General features: G+C 43.3%; 1 protein-coding gene across 1 annotated transcript; it reads right to left on the minus strand.

The window, feature by feature from the left end:
• Positions 1–223: 223 nt before the first annotated feature.
• Positions 224–19,149, minus strand: LOC124285228 (equilibrative nucleoside transporter 4-like). The gene is made up of 9 exons (XM_046721430.1): positions 18,698–19,149; positions 11,796–12,273; positions 10,743–10,817; positions 9,971–10,218; positions 8,412–8,631; positions 6,117–6,304; positions 2,511–2,746; positions 1,573–1,769; positions 224–1,417 (listed from the first exon to the last, which is right to left on the minus strand). The coding sequence occupies exons 2-8, from the start codon at positions 12,241–12,243 to the stop codon at positions 1,598–1,600; spliced, it is 1,587 nt and encodes a 528-aa protein (XP_046577386.1). The 5' UTR covers positions 12,244–12,273; positions 18,698–19,149; the 3' UTR covers positions 224–1,417; positions 1,573–1,597.
• Between the last annotated feature and the right edge of the window lie 3,599 nt (positions 19,150–22,748).

The following is a 22,748-nucleotide window of genomic DNA, read 5'->3' on the forward strand; positions in this document are numbered from 1 at the left end:
ATTCTTAAATATGGTCATACATTTTCCATCAACCAATCTGTTGTATATATAAATAATTACTACAGTAATGTATCTTAAAGCTACATTTGTTGTTAAACACTCTGAAAAGGTTGGTCTCCATCATTCCCTTGAATAAACTGTGGCCTGGTTGTGGCTGGTGTTAACCGGTCACTTTGTCCTGACGACTGCGGTACAAGATACACAGTGTCAACAGAACTCAAGCTACGTGTTGTATTGTTTATTCCAAACTTACTGTATGTAATAGTTAAACATGTAAAATACATTTCAATATATCAATATATAGGCTACCTTTCCGTTTATTATTCCCAGTATGTTGCTGGATGCTGATACAGGCGGTACTTTTACCATTGTTGAAGAGCGGGCTTATGAGGTGGCATTAACATGTTCTCGTGTCACAAAGAATATGTTGTTTTGATTGATTCGTCGCAAAGGAACTATATGTTATGATACCTGTTCGTTATGCCCTTCCGTGCTGATTTCGGGTTAGCTAAGCAGCTAACTATGCTGTTGGCACGAGGCGACAAAAGAGATTATGAGGTCAGGCTATGGGACTCGGGAACTGAATTGATAGCGTGGCTTCGTACCCTGCTGAGAGGGATCGTTGAAATATCGATCACTTGATTGTCTGGTCTAGAATCGTACAGAATATGTACAGGCTGCCGTCACCTACCAAGGACATTGCTGAGTGTGGCGTTAAACAACAAATAAACAAATGTCATGTCAACTGCCGCGTTATTTCTTCAACATTGTTGAAAGCGGCGTCAGATCATAAACACCCTGTCATTTGTCACATACATTGTGTAGATATTACCGAGTAGTCTCATGTTGAAACATGGGGTGGATAAGCCCTGACACTCTCACGAATGTCAAGCTCTGTCGCGTGTCTATGTATGTGTGCCATTTCAGCGTCTGTCAAGTACTAAAATGGAAGGTAGTGTGGTATTCCACAGGACAGTGGAATAGATCTGCCACATCTGTAAATTCTTTGTAGTCACGCTAAAATCATAACTGAAGGTTGTTTATAGCGTCAGGTAGGACATAGGATGAAGCTAAGTGGAGTATGGGATGGGACATAGGTGGGTGTGTTCTTGAGCATGTTAACGAGCGGCTGGGTATTTTGGCGTGTGTGTTGGTGGGTATGTGGGTATTGGGTGTATGTATTAGCGGGATATGTGGGTATGTGGGTATTGGGTGTATGTATTAGCGGGATATGTGGGTATGTGGGTATTGGGTGTATGGATTAGCGGGATATGTGGGTATTGGGTGTATGTATTAGCGGGATATGTGGGTATTGGGTGTATGTATTAGCGGGATATGTGGGTATGTGGGTATTGGGTATATGTATTAGCGGGGTATGTGGGTATTGGGTGTATGTATTAGCGGGATATGTGGGTATGTGGGTATTGGGTGTATGTATTAGCGGGATGTGGGTATGTATTGGGTGTATGTATTAGCGGGATATGTGGGTATGTGGGTATTGGGTGTATGTATTAGCGGGATATGTGGGTATTGGGTGTATTGGGTGTATGTATTAGCGGGATATGTGGGTATTGGGTGTATGTATAAGCGGAATATGTCAGGTGAAGGTGGCGTTATAGGGATGAAACTGCGTAGTGTTGCTGATTGCACATGGATCTGTGGTTTGGTGAGGTCCCAGCCACACGTCCAGGAGATACGCTGCTCCAGAACCCGTTGTCAGCCCCAGACTGTAGGACAGAGTCATGATATTGCCTGCAACATGAACAGCGCTTGTTGGTTAAACGTTGGATCGGTGTCAACTCGTCATCACAGTTAGTATCTGACTATACAGCATGTTCCTGGACACAGACTTGTTGTCCAGTGCATGTTGTTCGGCACTCTTGTTGAAATTCTTACCTGTAGTTTGATATGTATTATATCACTACTATAGCACCCCGTGCCTATACCAGTTATGCAGTTCACCAAGTAATTCAACATGACATGCACAACACAATATACCTCCACATCACATCACATGCACAGCACAATATACCTCCACTGTCATTTCCACATCCATCCTTCTTTCAATGTCCATTCCTTCTTTCATCCATCTTTTTCCTCCACATCCACTGTTTCTAATATACCTCATCCATCCATCCATATTTGTCTCCACATCTATCCATACCTATTATCCCTGTTCCTCTGGGGCATTTCATGTCCACATCCATCCACCTTCTTCTTTAATGCCTCCATCCTTGTACAATATACCTCCATCCATCCATTTTGTCCATTACCTCCATCCATATTTCTCCATCCTTCTTCTCCATCCATCCATTTGTCTCCACATCCATTTTTCTTTCATATACCTCCATCCATGTGTTCCTCCATCCATCCATTTTTGTGTGTCCATGTGTGTGTCCTGCCTCCATCCATTTTCTTCCTCCATGCTGTGTCCATGCTGTGTCCATGTGTCCATCCATGCTGTGTGTGTCCATGTGTGCTGTGTGTCCATTCCGTGTGTGTCTCCGTGCATTGTGTGTCTGTGTGTGCCTCCTTTCGATGGCGCTAGGATCATCGGTACACTGCCAAAGTAACCGTTGGTGATGCCGAGGATGATGGAGAGAATGATGGGCCAGCCATCTCCCTTTAGTGTTGGAGAGAGACGTGGCGTGGCACACAGCATGAGCAGTGGCACCAGCACCACACGACACAGGGTGAGCACCGCCAGCCGACACGGGGGCCAGTCGTAGTTGACAGACGCCACCACCTGCAACACACCACACGACACAGGGTGAGCACCGCCAGCCGACACGGGGGCCAGTCGTAGTTGACAGACGCCACCACCTACAACACACCACGACACAGGGTGAGCACCGCCAGCCGACACGGGGGCCAGTCGTAGTTGACAGACGCCACCACCTACAACACACCACGACACATGGTGAGCACCGCCAGCCGACACGGGGGCCAGTCGTAGTTGACAGACGCCACCACCTACAACACACCACACGACACAGGGTGAGCACCGCCAGCCGACACGGGGCCAGTCGTAGTTGACAGACGCCACCACCTACAACACACCACGACACAGGGGTGAGCACCGCCAGCCGACACGGGGGCCAGTCGTAGTTGACAGACGCCACCACCTACAACACACCACACGACACATGGTGAGCACCGCCAGCCGACACGGGGGGCCAGTCGTAGTTGACAGACGCCACCACCTACAACACACCACACGACACAGGGTGAGCACCGCCAGCCGACACGGGGCCAGTCGTAGTTGACAGACGCCACCACCTGCAACACACCACACGACACAGGGGTGAGCACCGCCAGCCGACACGGGGCCAGTCGTAGTTGACAGACGCCACCACCTACAACACACCACACGACACAGGGTGAGCACCGCCAGCCGACACGGGGGCCAGTCGTAGTTGACAGACGCCACCACCTACAACACACCACACGACACAGGGTGAGCACCGCCAGCCGACACGGGGCCAGTCGTAGTTGACAGACGCCACCACCTACAACACACCACACGACACAGGGTGAGCACCGCCAGCCGACACGGGGGCCAGTCGTAGTTGACAGACGCCACCACCTACAACACACCACACACACAGCATGGGCAGTGGCACCAGCACCACACGACACAGGGTGAGCACCGCCAGCCGACACGGGGGCCAGTCGTAGTTGACAGACGCCACCACCTACAACACACCACACGACACAGGGTGAGCACCGCCAGCCGACACGGGGCCAGTCGTAGTTGACAGACGCCACCACCTACAACACACCACACGACACGGGGTGAGCAGCGCAAGCCGACACGGGGCCAGTCGTAGTTGACAGACGCCACCACCTGCAACACACCACACGACACAGGGTGAGCAGTGGCACCAGCACCACACGACACAGGGTGAGCACCGCCAGCCGACACGGGGGCCAGTCGTAGTTGACAGACGCCACCACCTGCAACACACCACACGACACAGGGTGAGCAGTGGCACCAGCACCACACGACACAGGGTGAGCACCGCCAGCCGACACGGGGGCCAGTCGTAGTTGACAGACGCCACCACCTGCAACACACCACACACACAGCATGGGCAGTGGCACCAGCACCACACGACACGGGGTCAGTCGTAGTTGACAGACGCCACCACCTGCAACACACCACACGACACAGGGTGAGCAGTGGCACCAGCACCACACGACACGGGGTGAGCAGCGCCAGCCGACACTGGGGCCAGTCGTAGATGACAGACGCCACCACCTAGAACACACCACAGCCAGAATCACAAGCTACAGTGATTAACGTATGGAGTGTTCCATCAGTTCCATTTCTTAACATACACCTTTATCACCCTCACAATTTGACTGCATCGTCCCCCTGGATGCCAGAGGGACATACATGTCACATCACATCAACCCTCACTCATACTGTGGGACTTTCCTTTTTCTTGATGCCACCCACTATCAAAGCAAAGCAAAATTTTCAAATTTTGGTTCATCGTAAACATCGCCATTTCTGACAAAATACAAAACCGCGATTGACAGCGTTATTTGGATTATGCTTTGAAACGTAAAAATCAGATAATTACTTGAAGGACTGAATTTAACAAATAGCATATTAGTGATCACTGGTATCTGTTTAGCATCAAATCACCCGCGATCATTCTGAAACCAAACAGGTCCGCGTGTTAGTCCCCATTGAGATACACGGTCAAACCAACTAATTGTTTATCTGTTCTGAACATTACTCAAACGGCAAAACCAGTCATTTCATGCCGTCAAAACTGACATACTTTGAGAGGTGATTATACTAGCCGACACACCAATGTTGTATTTCCTCCACGTTGACAGCCATGATGTCAACTCAGTGGTGTCATCTTTTCAGTAATTTCATTACATTTCCAAACAAGCCTGGTACTCTGGTAATGATGGCGCAACATCAAACTCAACTCACAATCAAGAGAGTATGGGAATCTAAGACCTAAAAACAATTTACATAATAGATAAGGCTATTACGTCCTTTCTTGTGTTGTGCACATTTATTACTGCATATAATTTGTGATGCTACCAAACAACGGTTACAATGTGGACTTTTGTATTGGAATCGTTTAGATCACCGTGAACAACCTTAAATACAACAAATATACAGTCTATCCACAGTCAGTTCTCTCCACGTGACCTGAAATATAACATATCGTCACACAGGGCTTCACAAAAAACCCGGAGAAATATAATGGTTTTAACGCATAACAAACTATACACTGTCGAATAAGAAATTTAAAATTCTACATATCTGTGTAATTTTGTAGGCGCATGTAAATCCAGGGACGCGCGAACGCAATACAATGACTTTATGCGAGGACTGATAGGAATTCATGTGTCAACAGGTACTGCTACAGAGAACAGAACGACACATACATCGTCGAGATGCAAATATTCCTGAGTTAAAAGTCGTCTTGGCAAAGATTTACCGGTGTAGAGTTAAATCACGCAATTCAATCACTAGCTGAACATTGTTCAGCTTATTTGGATCTGCAGGGAAACCTTGTGTTTTGTCATACGATCACCATTGAGAGGGAGGGAGTTGCTCCTTCGCCATGTTCTGTAGGAGAGTGGTACGAGAAGACTGACATGGACTTACTGGTTCAATCAAACACGCCACTCCTGGCAGCATACACGCGTGGAGCCCAGGACTAATATGTAAGAACATGTGAGATCAAATGATACAATATATACTGTAAATAACACCAAACATCCATATTATACGACACATGTCTAAATAGGACATGCTTCATTGATAATTTTCTTGTACAACATACACATACGTACACACACACACACACACACACACACACACACACACACACACACACACACACACACACACACACACACACACACACACACACACACACACACACACACACACACACACACACACACACACACACACACACACACACACACACACACACAAGTTTGGTTGTTATCTAATATATTTCGGTTGGGACAATTCACTATATGCTATCAGTCCTCTTCACTCGAGCGATGGGTGATAATTATATAATGTTCTGCTGGGGCGGAAGAAACGATACATTCACTAGACGCTGCCTTACCTTTCCAATAAAGTCAAACAAATTGAACACAGCCATCAGGAGTATTGGCATCCACGTTCCAATGTGACAGCTAATTACTTCGGACTCAATCCCGGGAAATAAGCACAACGTCACAAAGTAGGCTAAGCCTATTGATACCATATATGGCCAGACTGTTCTCGACACCTCGTACCGCATCTCCAGACCCTCTGGAAGTCAAAGTACATAGTTCTGTAACATGGATATCTGTTCCCTGAAGTTGTCATGAGGTACATAGTTCTGTAACATGGATATCTGTTCCTAAGTCAAAGTACATAGTTCTGTAACATGGATATCTGTTCCCTGCAGTTGTCTTGAGGTACGAGTTGTTGTAAACATTTATTTTTGATAGAAATCTAACAGTCGTGGGTGCAAATGAAATATGAGCAAAATGTCTTATAAATGTCCATTTCACAAATGAAACGGATATATTGTCTATCCAGTACTCATGAGGACATATTGTATGACAGTGAAAAGTATAAGCTGAATATTTGCTAACATCGGATAGCAATGCATCTTTAGAGTTATGATATCATCTTTAGATTCCTTAGATTATAAATAGGCTATAGACTTCTTTGTGCCAATACTGCTGATGTATGTAGAAACTGAACATATTCTGTTTCCCAGTACAGTACTTTTACATCATGATGTTACCATTACTGTATTTACTGCATTATGGAAACGGCACTCGGATATTCTCAGAACGTTTTTCACTTCTCCTGGTGATATGGACTACATGTACTTCTGGCTTGGTCTCAAAGAATACACAAGGATATGTCTAAATATTATAATACACTAATCAAAGATATATGTATATAAAAAAGTTCCAAAAAAAAGCCCTGTGAATCCAAAAGAATTCAATTGATGTTTCGATAATTTACCTTTGATTATTGTTTTATGTTAAATCCCGACAGCAATCTAAATGAACATTCGGTGATATGGACATCATACAATTGATCTCTCTTTGTCAACATTAACTAATGAACGATCAGGAATTTGTGTGATGATGTATTCTCATGGTGTAAGTAGAACCCTTTTATCACACGAAAAGCATTAATGTATGTTCTGATTGTTGGGGAGTTTGGGCCACAAAACCACACCTCCCCAGACCTGATACTGATAACTTATATATAATATCGACATAAATTATGGGATGTAATGATTTGAATGTGGTCATCGCGGAGGTGTACATTTTCAATACTTCGTCTTCTAATCAATGACATTTCACCTCATTCACAATGTCACAGCATGCCGAGACCAAGGTGTGCGCGTTTTGAAGTACGTTTACTATCACTTAGCAACAGAGTAACGGTTTACTTACAGTACAACCAGAAATTATTGAGAATTTAAAGATTGTAAAAAAAATATTTTTTCACTTATTACTCACGTATTAAATGTGAATATTAGCAGAACATAACTCCAGATTCAAAGACAGGTGAACACCTATTATTTTGTCAAGCACCAGTTCAACCTTCGCTCCGTTTGTTCAGGTTTCATGATCAGTGATGGAATTCCTCGACTTTTCTGCCAACCCATTGCATGCAGCTCAGTTCTAACTGTCTCCTTACAGACAGCCACAGTTCCACTATCAATCATATCCAGCCTTAAGTTTTCTAAACTCTTTCGTTTGCTTTTAGAAACAAGAATACCAAGCCGCCTCCTATCACCGACAGTAAATTTTCTGGGCCTACCTGCGCCTCCCCGGTGCTCAATACCATATCCATTTGCAATATTTTTCAAAACACGATAAACAGTGGACAAAGGGATGCCTGTCTTCAAATCACTTTAGCTGATCTGATGTCCTTGTTATAATACTCTAAAATCAACTTCCTCTTCTCTAAATCATCCCTACTGAGGATCACTGAAAATGTCGTCTGCTAGCAAGTAAACAAAGGGGGATAACTCTTCACAAACTAATGAAAAAGGATTAACGGAGTTGTCTCTCTTGAGTGAACATAAGCACTTGATAGCTGGTGAAGGTTGTTTATACTAGAAATTCAATTAAACATATTCCTAAAATTCTCAATAATTTCTGGTCATACCATACAACCATGTACACATAATACAACAGCCGGCCACCATGGCGTCGTGTCACCTACTATGCCGAATACAATTGGCATTGATCTTCACGCCGAAATTATATCTACAAATGTGTTTCGTCATTACTCATTCACTGTTTTGTTTCTGTTCCGATATTTTCATCGTTCACTTGTGGTAATTTATCTGCCACATACACACCGACATGTAAACGAATAATCTGTCAAGATACCATCTCACTTTTAAATGCTGATACTTTTGGTATGTGCATCTTATAGTGTTGGCCTTGGAATGTGACTTCTGCTTCATTGGCTCGTGTGATATCGTTGACGGTGGCTTGTCCGGTGACGGGATGTACGGATTTGGCTTCAAACTGCCTGGAGGGGTCTGTCGGGGAGGTCGGACTCTGAATGACTAACACGCCGTAGTGCTGGCCTGTGCTTGGTTCCTGGAAGTCCACCTGTATAAACAGACGCAGGGCATCTGTAGCAGCTTGCCTTAACATGATATAGTAATTTTAATGTAACGCCAGTTCGTTCAGTAATATCGTTAACCGAAAATCGATCTAAATGGAATACGGTGTCCATCAATTCCAAGGTGCGTGTTTGGTGACTAATCAGTAAATCCCTTACATCACACTAGATATATCTATATAGCTATAGTACATGTACAGAAGTATTGAGGCTCGGCTATGTCAGGTGTCACGACATCAGTAAAGCGTATTGACTGTATATTTGCGTTCAAATCACTCAATTCTTGATTTACTTATCAGGTCGAAAGTATGCCGATTTTGGACTGCAATCCTTGTTGTGGCTCCGGTTTTCAACTCGGTAAGCAAATATATTGCTGCACATATTGCAGCATAACCAGTGATACCACAGTCCTAATAGTGATACCACAGTCCTAATAGTGATACCACAGTCCTAATAGTGATACCACAGTCCTAATAGTGATACCACAGTCCTAATAGTGATACCACAGTCCTAATAGTGATACCACAGTCCTAATAGTGATACCACAGTCCTAATAGTGATACCACAGTCCTAATAGTGATACCACAGTCCTAATAGTGATACCACCACAGTCCTAATAGTGATACCACAGTCCTAATAGTGATACCACAGTCCTAATAGTGATACCACAGTCCTAATAGTGATACCACAGTCCTAATAGTGATACCACAGTCCTAATAGTGATACCACAGTCCTAATAGTGATACCACAGTCCTAATAGTGATACCACAGTCCTAATAGTGATACCACAGTCCTAATAGTGATACCACAGTCCTAATAGTGATACCACAGTCCTAATAGTGATACCACAGTCCTAATAGTGATACCACAGTCCTAATAGTGATACCACAGTCCTAATAGTGATACCACAGTCCTAATAGTGATACCACAGTCCTAATAGTGATACCACAGTCCTAATAGTGATACCACCACAGTCCTAATAGTGATACCACAGTCCTAATAGTGATACCACAGTCCTAATAGTGATACCACAGTCCTAATAGTGATACCACAGTCCTAATAGTGATACCACCACAGTCCTAATAGTGATACCACAGTCCTAATAGTGATACCACAGTCCTAATAGTGATACCACAGTCCTAATACACACAACTTGGTTGGTAATCGAACCTGAATCGGAGACTATAATTGTGGAGTGATGCCTTTGATAAACACATATGCCTTAAAGCTATGAAGTCTGCGACAAAATGTACGTATTTAACCTACACCACAATTCGATATAACTAGGCATCGATGAAAGAAATGTACACTGAAACCAATTCTTACCAGGCCTACTTCTTCTGTGTACGTGTTGCCCTTAGTGATCCCCCTCTGGTCCTCCGCCAGGCCAGCACTTTCACACAGGCTGACGTAGAAGCGAACAAATTCCGTGCGTCGAGTGACGTGGAACACGATGAAACACAGCCATACCAGTGATATGGACACGCAGAAGAATATCATGGTGTTCACCTTCTCGTCCTTCAGTAGCGCTTTCGTCAGGATCCTGTTGATGGAGATGAGGAGCCCAGCAGCACCTGGGGACAAGGGGAGGTCACTCAGTCAACTTTCAGCAGCTCATCATTGTTAACACGTGTTGCATATGACCATGAATTGATAAATATTGTATAACTCTGGCACAATATATCTCCACCTATGGGTGTCTTGTACTACCTGTAAACCGAAATCAACCCTAAATGCCTATGTCTGGTATAGGGACATGAGAGCAGACCCCAGACATCAGCCACCCAGTTGTCTAAGTCAGGGCTACTTCTCGATGCTCAGTTTCTATGTTCTTAACATGAATGACTTGGAAAGTTGGTTCGAATCCAATGTCCATCCGGTGTTCGGTTAAAAAAAAGGTCCTCGCTCAAAAAGTACCGGATAAAAATAAATAAATCAGTTTTTACTACAAAAGGTATTTTCACCAAGGACCTTTTTACCGGTACTTTTCTACTGTGGATTCTTTTTTCTATAATCGTCCATCCATATTTGATTCTTTGAACTGAGGTATAACTGCATTGTGTCCATTGGTAAGTGTACCTGTGATCTGTTGACTTACTTTCACCTGTCATCACAGCCTGTGTGTAACGTCGAGGCAGCATACTAGTGAAGCCGTAGAAACTCGACTGCTGAACTGAAATGTACAACATAAACTCACTTCGTAGAATGACGATAATCTGGTGAACAAGTTGAAACTGTGTTACGGATTCGAAATCATACAATCTATTGTTATTGGTAACTGTAACAAGAAGTTCAAAAACATGCTTATTGCACACTCAGGGGAATCAAAACAACGTGTAGATAGTCTCCTCGTTACTGTCAGCGACATCCAGAATAAAAAATAATTACACAGAAAAATGATCAAGCTGTCTGTATCAGTACATATGTCTGTCAGACTGTCTGTTAATGGTGCTGTCTCTATCAGTAAATGTGTGTGTCAGACTGTCTGCTATACGTGCTGTCTCTATCAGTAAATGTGTGTGTCTGTCTATCTGCTATACGTGCTGTCTCTATCAGTAAATGTGTGTGTCTGTCTATCTGCTATACGTGCTGTCTCTATCAGTAAATGTGTGTGTCAGACTGTCTGCTATACGTGCTGTCTCTATCAGTAAATGTGTGTCCCTATCAGTAAATGTGTGTAAGAGTGTCTGTTAATGGTGCTGTCTCCATCAGTAAATGTGTGAGTCAGACTGTCTGTTAATGGTGCTGTCTCTATCAGTAAATGTGTGTGTCAGACTGTCTGTTAATGGTGCTGTCTCTATCAGTAAATGTGTGTGTCAGACTGTCTGCTATACGTGCTGTCTCTATCAGTAAATGTGTGAGTCAGACTGTCTGTTAATGGTGTTTATGACTCACATCCAAAACAGCAATGTCAGTGAAAATATGTTTTTTCTTTTCCTTATCTGTAATTAGCGATCCAAATTCCTCACATTGACAAATTGGCAACACTCACCATGTTTTAACGAACTACAACATCCTAGACCTTGTCAATGGTTAATATGCATACATCTGCAGAACCTGCCCTCCTTTGCTATTGCAGATAGTTTGGTTCGAAATTAACCTGGATGTTGTGGCATTTCAACATTTCAAGTGTATTTAAAATCATGCGTACCTGTGGAGCCTATTGCAACAATGGCTACAGCGCCGAGAGTGACCGTGTAGGCCATGTCGTGTGTGAACACTTGGAACCACACATCACACAATGCGATAATGAGGAGCATGACGAATGACAGTAGATATCCAAACGTGATCCTCACAGGCAAACTCAGAGCCTCCACAAGAGCATTATTGATGCACACACTTATAAAAGCAACGATGATGTAGGTTAGGCTCATGTCAAAGATGATCGTAGTTCCTGGAAACCGACTCTGATAGTAGTCGACTGCTGTGATGAAACTGTTGTAGGGGAGGAGGAAGCCCGCTCCAGCAAGAACCAGCCCCAGATAGATGCAGCTGCAGGGGTCATGTGGTGGGGTCAAGCCATCACGTGATGTCACTGGCCGCTTTTTCAGCTTTGGCGACCTGAGCTGACAATATCCTCTGGTTAGGTTTTCATCCATGTTGTAGAATTATATCTTCATATGCTGAAACTAATTGAAAATTAAATCACAAGGTGCTTGATATAATATCATTTATGATTTTACAGGAACTTTATTGAATGAAGACGTCTTGGAATGGTATTATTTATATGCATAAAATCCTTTTAAAAAGAATGTCATACGTCATTTCATTGCTGTCTAAAACTGACCGCAAATCGTATGTGGTAGCTGTGACGTCACAACGGAGACCCGTCATCTATGAGTTATTTCCATTATTCTCGGTGTGTTGAAACTGGGTGTGGGTGTAGAAGGTCATAAACATATGCATCTAGTGTCGACTTAGTGACTGAGTTTAATCACCACTTTGAACATAAGTCAAGTTATATCATGGCGAACATGCAGATACTGTATGTGGTGACACCCAGGAGTCCAAGCATGGTTCTGACATACGTACTGTTGGATGCGAACCTTTTTTCAAGCCCACCGTTATAGATTTCTGGAATGCCCTCTGCTACTCTGTGCAGATGATTGCAGCCTGCGTCTGCCCCAATATTTGGCAGAACGCTCAGAGGGTTTGACGACAGACAAAAACGCAAAGAACTAAACGAGTCTTCTGGACATTTATATATTCACTTACACCACTGTACAAGAAAAAGTAGTGAAAATATGCTACTTCGACGACGTTCACAGCATTGTGCAAAGAGTGATGCCTTCAGGAAGAAATCTTCCTGAGATGATGAAGTCAAGTCTGCAAGGAACAAGCAACTATGTAGCTTGACACGTTTACAGTTCCTGGTATTTCAAAAATGCATATGGTCCTTCACGGACAGTGGTGGGCGTCTTCCTAGTTGTAATGGGGACTGGGGACAGGTGCTACAGTAACGTGTTGCAGGGGTCGATCCCATTTCGTCATTGAGAAAAGTAGTTAGGCAATTAATGTCATTTATTGATTATTGTTTTTCACCTTAACGGACAATTTCAGCCTTGGACTTCTCTGATTGGTATTTGAAGCACGGGGTTGGCATTCATTGATTATGTCTCATCTCGTTTCCTGTGAATTTGTTGTCCATGCACGACTACTGGTTTCCTCTGACTGACATGAAATCCTTATGAGTAAGTAAACTGATCACCAACACAGATGTGTGTGTGTGTGTGTGTATGTGTGTGTGTGTGTGTGTGTGTGTGTGTGTGTGTGTGTGTGTGTGTGTGTGTGTGTGTGTGTGTGTGTGTGTGTGTGTGTGTGTGTGTGTGTGTGTGTGTGTGTGTGTGTGTGTGTGTGTGTGTGTGTGTGTATAGGTAGGTAGGTGTGTGTGTATAGGTAGGTAGGCATGCATGCATTTATGCAGCGAAAAGAAACTTTAAGCCTAAATCGGTGAGGATTCGCAACTGGATTCTCAGGTGTCACACCGTCCAGTTTCTTTTCTGGTAAGATCAGGCTTATTCAGTCATGTCTCAGACAACACAAACAAAGGGACGTCACTCAGAGGTGGGTTCTGATTTAAGCGATCAGACTGGTCAAGAGCCTGCCATGTGTGTTGGGAATTAGAATAAGTCCTAGGTCTTACAACTCTCCTGCAACTAGATGTATGCGATTTAAAATCGTTACGAGTATGATGTTCTGAGGGTTTAACTGTGTTGCATGCTAGAAGCTGTTACTAAACGTCAAACCTTGAGAAAGTACGGGCATTTCATTATCGATATAAACAGCTGATTGTTTCTTGATTAAACACTGCCTCCTCTGGTATGTAACATTCCCCTTCCACAATACCGAAGGTAGGCAACATGCGTTGTTGTTTGTTTTTGTTTTTGTGAGTATTTTTGTTTTCTTTTGTTCAGGGGTTTCACACATACATAAGACAATTCCCACAGTCATTAGGACCAGGTTTCACACATACATAAGACAATTCCCACAGTCATTAGGGCCATGTTTCACACATACATAAGACAATTCCCACAGTCATTAGGACCATGGTTTCACACATACATAAGACAATTCCCACAGTCATTAGGACCAGGTTTCACACATACATAAGACAATTCCCACAGTCATTAGGACCATGTTTCACACATACATAAGACAATTCCCACAGTCATTAGGACCATGTTTCACACATACATAAGACAATTCCCACAGTCATTAGGACCATGTTTCACACATACATAAGACAATTCCCACAGTCATTAGGACCATGTTTCACACATACATAAGACAATTCCCACAGTCATTAGGACCATGGTTTCACACATACATAAGACAATTCCCACAGTCATTAGGACCATGTTTCACACATACATAAGACAATTCCCACAGTCATTAGGACCATGTTTCACACATACATAAGACAATTCCCACAGTCATTAGGACCATGTTTCACACATACATAAGACAATTCCCACAGTCATTAGGACCATGTTTCACACATACATAAGACAATTCCCACAGTCATTAGGACCATGTTTCACACATACATAAGACAATTCCCACAGTCATTAGGACCATGTTTCACACATACATAAGACAATTCCCACAGTCATTAGGACCATGTTTCACACATACATAAGACAATTCCCACAGTCATTAGGACCATGTTTCACACATACATAAGACAATTCCCACAGTCATTAGGACCATGTTTCACACATACATAAGACAATTCCCACAGTCATTAGGACCATGTTTCACACATACATAAGACAATTCCCACAGTCATTAGGACCATGTTTCACACATACATAAGACAATTCCCACAGTCATTAGGACCATGTTTCACACATACATAAGACAATTCCCACAGTCATTAGGACCATGTTTCACACATACATAAGACAATTCCCACAGTCATTAGGGACCATGTTTCACACATACATAAGACAATTCCCACAGTCATTAGGACCATGTTTCACACATACATAAGACAATTCCCACAGTCATTAGGACCATGTTTCACACATACATAAGACAATTCCCACAGTCATTAGGACCATGTTTCACACATACATAAGACAATTCCCACAGTCATTAGGACCATGTTTCACACATACATAAGACAATTCCCACAGTCATTAGGACCATGGTTCACACATACATAAGACAATTCCCACAGTCATTAGGACCATGTTTCACACATACATAAGACAATTCCCACAGTCAGGACCATGGACACATGTTTCCCACACATACATAAGACAATTCCCACAGTCATTAGGACCATGTTTCACACATACATAAGACAATTCCCACAGTCATTAGGACCATGGACCACACACATACATAAGACAATTCCACAGTCATTAGGGACCAGGTTTCACACACATACATAAGACAATTCCCACAGTCATTAGGACCAGGTTTCACACATACATAAGACAATTCCCACAGTCATTAGGACCATGGTTCACACATACATAAGACAATTCCCACAGTCATTAGGACCATGTTTCACACATACATAAGACAATTCCCACAGTCATTAGGACCATGGTTCACACATACATAAGACAATTCCCACAGTCATTAGGACCATGGTTCACACATACATAAGACAATTCCCACAGTCATTAGGACCAGGTTTCACACATACATAAGACAATTCCCACAGTCATTATTGGGACCATGGTTTCACACACACATAAGACACATATTTCCCACAGTCATTAGGGCCATGTTTCACACATACATAAGACAATTCCCACAGTCATTAGGACCATGGTTTCACACATACATAAGACAAATTCCCACAGTCCATTAGGACCATGTTTCACACATACATAAGACAATTCCCACAGTCATTAGGACCATGGTTCACACATACATAAGACAATTCCCACAGTCATTAGGACCATGTTTCACACATACATGTTTCACAGACAATTCCCACAGTCATTAGGACCATGTTTCACACATACATAAGACAATTCCCCAGGTTTCACACATACATAAGACAATTCCCACAGTCATTAGGACCAGGTTTCACACATACATAAGACAATTCCCACAGTCATTAGGACCATGGTTCACACATACATAAGACAATTCCCACAGTCATTAGGACCATGGTTCACACATACATAAGACAATTCCCACAGTCATTAGGACCATGGTTCACACATACATAAGACAATTCCCACAGTCATTAGGACCATGTTTCACACATACATAAGACAATTCCCACAGTCATTAGGACCAGGTTTCACACATACATAGGACCAGACACATTCAATTCCCACAGTCTTTAGGACCATGTTTCACACATACATAAGACAATTTCCACAGTCATTAGGGCCAGGTTTCACACATACATAAGACAATTCCCACAGTCATTAGGACCATGTTTCACACATGCATAAGACAATTCCCACAGTCATTAGGACCATGTTTCACACATACATAAGACAATTCCCACAGTCATTAGGACCAGGTTTCACACATACATAAGACAATTCCCACTGTCATTAGGACCATGGTTCACACATACATAAGACAATTCCCACAGTCATTAGGACCAGGTTTCACACATACATAAGACAATTCCCACAGTCATTAGGACCATGGTTCACACATACATAAGACAATTCCCATGGTTCAATGTCAAGGGCTCACAAATTACATTAACGAATTCAACATGTTATTGGATAGCTCACGGGGTATTCCATAATCAATCCCATAATCAACTAATCAATCAATCAACGAATTCTTAATCTTACGCACTCCAGTAGGACACTGGTGGTGAGCTCCCCGTCCCCTTCCCATCCCCAACACGTCATACTGCAGTGTTACTTACATTTACTTTACCTGTATTGTGTTCTTAACTTCGATGTTGTCTTGTTTTTTAAATTTGGATGTGTTTGAATGAGCTTTCTTACATACATACATACGTACATACGTACGTACGTACCTACAGACAGACATGCAGACATACAGACATACATACGTACATACGTACATACGTACATACATACATACGTACGTACATACATACATACATACATACATACATACATACATACATACATACATACATACATACATACATACATACATACATACATACATACATACATACATACATACATACATACATACATACATACATACATACATACATACATACGTACATACATACATACATACATACATACATGTTTTGTTTTCCCTCAATTTTTGGATCTCCATCACAACGGCACTTCGTATTATCAATATCAACTCCCTGGGGATCATACAACTCTTGCTGCCTACTAGGCGCACCGAGTTAATGTGGCTTTTCCATCCTTACGAGGTACCCATTCACAGCTGGGTGGACTGGGGCGCATAGTCACAGTAATTTGTCCAAGTTTACTGCACGTTGCTGTACCCGCAACTATTTATAGATGTTTGCACGTATTCATGTGGCCACCATCTGGTCATATACCAACGGATTCGTGGGTTCTTTTAAGTGCACAGGGTTGTGTACTGTACACTAGGGGTTGTGACAACACTGAAAGTGCACACAAAGGTTTTTTACACCCGGTCACAGGTGGGCTCGATCCCGGCACCTCCAAGCTCGCTGAATTACTAGCCTGGCGCCTTAGACAGCTCGCCCACCGCGCCTACCGCGCCCTTTCTTATGCACATGAAAGGATTTGTGGGTTTGACTTTTACCCCACTGCGCCGAAACTGAGATTATGACAAACTGACAACATGAAGTCCTTAGAATATGAATGTTACTGCCAAAGGTTGACAAATCTTTGAGTTCATTCATTTGAGAAGTAAACAAGCTTGGCAAAGGCGTTAACTGTAGCCACCCGACCTCCCGACTATTGATGTCAACTGTGTCGTTGGGCTCCTTAAACATTCTACCAGACTTGACACCGTCAGATTTCTACCTCTTCCCAAACTGTCTAGCAAACATTATGTAAATGATGACGTCATTTCTACTGTGAAGGACTTATACAAGGAGTATGCATTTTATACCAGTGAGGCACGGGTACCTCAGCGTCGTAGACAGACGTGGTGGGCCTCGGCATTGCTTCATTAAACAACCAGTGAAAAACTCCATCAACGCAGTGCATCATTTTTAGGCTCATGGAAGCAACCCCTCGTATTTCGGAGTTTGGCAAGCTGGAGAAATCAATCAATGTAATATTGAAAGGAACCCAAATATCAAGTAAAGGGATATACTTCATATGTAATTGTTATATATATTGCCTAAATGCTTAAAATAGAGATTCTATCGCTATAAGTAATGTACGACGTCATTTTGCTTGACAACGTCCCTCACATCCCTAGATGTCACATTAGCTATATACACTGTCGTTATACACTGGCCGTGGTTGCAGGGTGCTCCAGTCTGTGTTACCATCAGCCCCACGGTATATACGATAGAGATATGCGTGTTAGCTGTACGTAGATCCTTGAACATGACTTGGTTGTCCACAAGAGACGAGTCTCCGTCCATACTGTGGAGATCTATAGAACTGACGCTATGTCGATACTAACCTTGTTGTTGTCCTCCACAATGTCAGCTCATGCCTCGGAAGTCCAGCCTCGGCACAGAACGTTAGTGCCAGTAGTACACACACAGATCGGAACCTAAACAGACAGCCGTACTCCTTTCCTCAAATGTCTGAGAGAACAAATGCTGCAAAATGAGGACACCTACGGAATATCAGTATCTACTGTCATGTAGCAAGCTAGTGGTCATCTGGCACGCAAGTCCATGGCTACAGCACGGCGCCATATCAGCTCAGTGTATAATCGATTACCATGGCCTGCACACCCTGGCGTTGATGTGGTCTTCTTGGGCTTTGAATACCCAAACGATCGTCTTTGCGGGCGCGACTGGTTGCGATAATCAGATTCCTTTTGTCGCTTTGTATTATTAGCAGTATCCCATTTTCACATGAAAGCAGAGAATGTGTAACAAACATACACAACTCATAACGATTGTAGTGTTATCATACGTACACCACATGAATGGTTCATCGATTTCTGCGAATATGTATTCATATTTACACATAAAACTAATCTAGCCATGCATCTCATCACATATATATGCCAGAGTCGGCCCTAGATCTCCCCATATATAATACATATGTATGTATTAGTCGGCCCTAGATCTCCCCATATATAATACATATGTATGTATTAGTCGGCCCTAGATCTCCCCATATATAATACATATGTATGTATTAGTCAACTCTAGATCTCCCCATATATAATACATATGTATGTATTAGTCAACTCTAGATCTCCCCATATATAATACATATGTATGTATTAGTCAACTCCCCATAGATCTCCCATATATATATACATATGTATGTATAGATCTCCCATATAGTCCCATATATAATACATATGTATGTATTAGTCGGCCCTAGATCTCCCCATATATAATACATATGTATGTATTAGTCGGCCCTAGATCTCCCCATATATAATACATATGTATGTATTAGTCAACTCTAGATCTTCCTATACATAACACATCTCTATGTGTAACTTGGCACTCGATCCCCCCATCTATAACACATATTTATGAGAAAGCACTACATATCCCCACACATAACACATCTCTATGTGTAAGTTGGAACTAGATCTCCCCATATATAATACATATGTATGTATTAGTCAACTCTAGATCTCCCCATATATATAACCCATCTTTATATATGCCATTCGGCTCTATTTGGCACCACGGTCTTACCAATATTCATTGCGCACCTCTGACACTTGATACTCAGCTGTGGCAAGCCGTATGTGGTGGTGTGTGGTCCTGTGCATGGAGCTTAGGTCACAACTCAGTCCACGTTAAGCAACGTTGGAGGCGGAGAGTCCTTGGATGAGTGAGAGTTTCTAGGACGTGTGATACATGTGGTCTCACCTTAGGCAAATCAGTTTGTTCCAAATTGCCTCTGTTCACCCAGGAGAAAATGGGTACCCGATGGGATAAGTCATGTGACTATAAACTTCTAGCGGCTAACAGGCACCTTGGGTTATCCGGGGTAATAATGTGTTAATGCGCTTTGAGCATACCTTCGTGGAAAATGCGCGATAGAAATGCCATTAATATTATCAGTATTATATTTCTCCGTACAATATGTCGTGTAACAGTGTCTGACATGCCTACCTTCCATCCATGCCACCAGTAGATATTGTGTTACAGTGTCTGACACTGCCTACCTTCCATCCATGCCACCAGTAGATATTGTGTTACATGTCTGACACTGCCTACCTCCCATCCATGCCACCAGTAGATATTGTGTTACAGTGTCTGACACTGCCTACCTCCCATCCATGCCACCAGCAGATATTGTGTAACAGTGTCTGACACTGCCTACCTTCCATCCATGCCACCAGTAGATTTTGTGTTACAGTGTCTGACACTGACTACCTCCCATCCATGTCAACAGTAGATATTGTGGTACAGTGTCTGACGCTGCCTACCGTCAACCCATGCCACAAGTAGATATTGTGTTACAGTGTTTGACGCTGCCTACCAGTAGATATTGTGTAACCATCCATGCCACCAGTAGATATTGTGTAACATTGTCTGACACTGCCTACCTTCCATCCATGCCACCAGTAGATATTGTGTTACAGTGTCTGACACTGCCTACCTCCATCCATGCCACCAGTAGATATTGTGTTACAGTGTCTGACACTGCCTACCTTCCATCCATGCCACCAGTAGATATTGTGTTACAGTGTCTGACACTGCCTACCTCCCATCCATGCCACCAGTAGATATTGTGTAACACCAGTGTCTGACACTGCCTACCTACCCATCTATACCACCAGTAGATATTGTGTAACAGTGTCTGACACTGCCTACCTTCCATCCATGCCACCAGTAGATATTGTGTAACAGTGTCTGACACTGCCTACCTTCCATCCATGCCACCAGTAGATATTGTGTAACAGTGTCTGACACTGCCTACCTTCCATCCATGCCACCAGTAGATATTGTGTAACAGTGTCTGACACTGCCTACCTTCCATCCATGCCACCAGTAGATATTGTGTTGCAGTGTCTGACACTGACACTGCCTACCTTCCATCCATGCCACCAGTAGATATTGTGTAACAGTGTCTGACACTGCCTACCTCCCCATCCATGCCACCAGTAGATATTTGTGTAACAGTGTCTGACACTGCCTACCTCCCATCCATGCCACCAGTAGATATTGTGTAACAGTGTCTGACACTGCCTACCTTCCATCCATGCCACCAGTAGATATTGTGTAACAGTGTCTGACACTGCCTACCTCCCATCCATGCCACCAGTAGATATTGTGTAACAGTGTCTGACACTGACTACCTCCCATCCATGCCACCAGTAGATATTGTGTAACAGTGTCTGACACTGCCTACCTTCCATCCATGCCACCAGTAGATATTGTTCGTAACAGTGTCTGACACTGCCTACCTCCCATCCATGCCACCAGTAGATATTGTGTAACAGTGTCTGACACTGCCTACCTCCCATCCATGCCACCAGTAGATATTGTGTAACAGTGTCTGACACTGCCTACCTCCCATCCATGCCACCAGTAGATATTGTGTAACAGTGTCTGACACTGCCTACCTTCCATCCATGCCACCAGTAGATATTGTGTTACAGTGTCTGACACTGCCTACCTTCCATCCATGCCACCAGTAGATATTCTGTTACAGTGTCTGACACTGCCTACCTCCCATCCATGCCACCAGTAGATATTGTGTAACAGTGTCTGACACTGCCGCTGCCTACCTCCCCATCCATGCCACCATCCATATTGTGTAACAGTGTCCACCAGTATCCATGATGTAGATATTGTGTAACAGTGTCTGACACTGCCTACCTTCCATCCATGCCACCAGTAGTAGATGTCTGATTGTGTAACAGTGTCTGACACCTTCCATCCCTACCTTCCATCTAGATATTGTGTAACAGTGTCTGACACTGCCTACCTTCCATCTATGCCACCAGTAGATATTGTGTAACAGTGTCTGACACTGCCTACCTTCCATCTATGCCACCAGTAGATATTGTGTTACAGTGTCTGACACTGCCTACCTTCCATCTATGCCACCAGTAGATTTTGAATGCAGATACCGTCAACTGTTTACTGCATTGCAAACTCGTCTGCTCGTTTCGGTATCGATCCCTCACATAGTCAATCAGCTAGCAATGAGATCGATAACGCTCTTCCCCTTTCCTTACAAATGAGGAGGTTGGGGCATGATTTATTCTCTGCAGATTGAGAATAAACAAAGTGTTATCTGCTCTGGATTCGGTGCACTGATCTCCGTGTATCAGTTGTATACACATAGTGGAATCTTACAGTGACTCGCTTCCGGTGTTTGTGAACGGATATATCGTCTCCACTGTGCTCATGTGTAATACATGTACATGTTCTTGTTTTTCCCAATGTTGGGAAATGGGAACTACAAGAATGATATGACAATCGACAGTTCGTCCTCCAGTCACGGCGGTATTCCCACGATGTAGAACAAGGCGTGTCCAGTTACAGTCTTTTGGGTTGTATGAAATACAGTTGTAGCTT

This window comes from Haliotis rubra, unplaced genomic scaffold, assembly GCF_003918875.1.
Source record: "Haliotis rubra isolate DU_JTF1 unplaced genomic scaffold, ASM391887v1 Scf355, whole genome shotgun sequence".
NCBI lineage: Eukaryota > Metazoa > Mollusca > Gastropoda > Lepetellida > Haliotidae > Haliotis > Haliotis rubra.

What these genes read in the sequence shown, in the direction of transcription:
- LOC124285228 (XM_046721430.1), bottom strand. Translation starts at nt 12,243, where the DNA reads ATGGATGAAAACCTAACCAGAGGATATTGTCAGCTCAGGTCGCCAAAG. An exon ending in ACACAGAAGAAGTAGGCCTG is followed by an intron (nt 8,632 to 9,970) that starts GTAAGAATTGGT and finishes CTGTTTATACAG; the next exon opens with GTGGACTTCCAGGAACCAAG. An exon ending in TGTTTGACTTTATTGGAAAG is followed by an intron (nt 2,747 to 6,116) that starts GTAAGGCAGCGT and finishes GGTGTGTTGCAG; the next exon opens with GTGGTGGCGTCTGTCAACTA.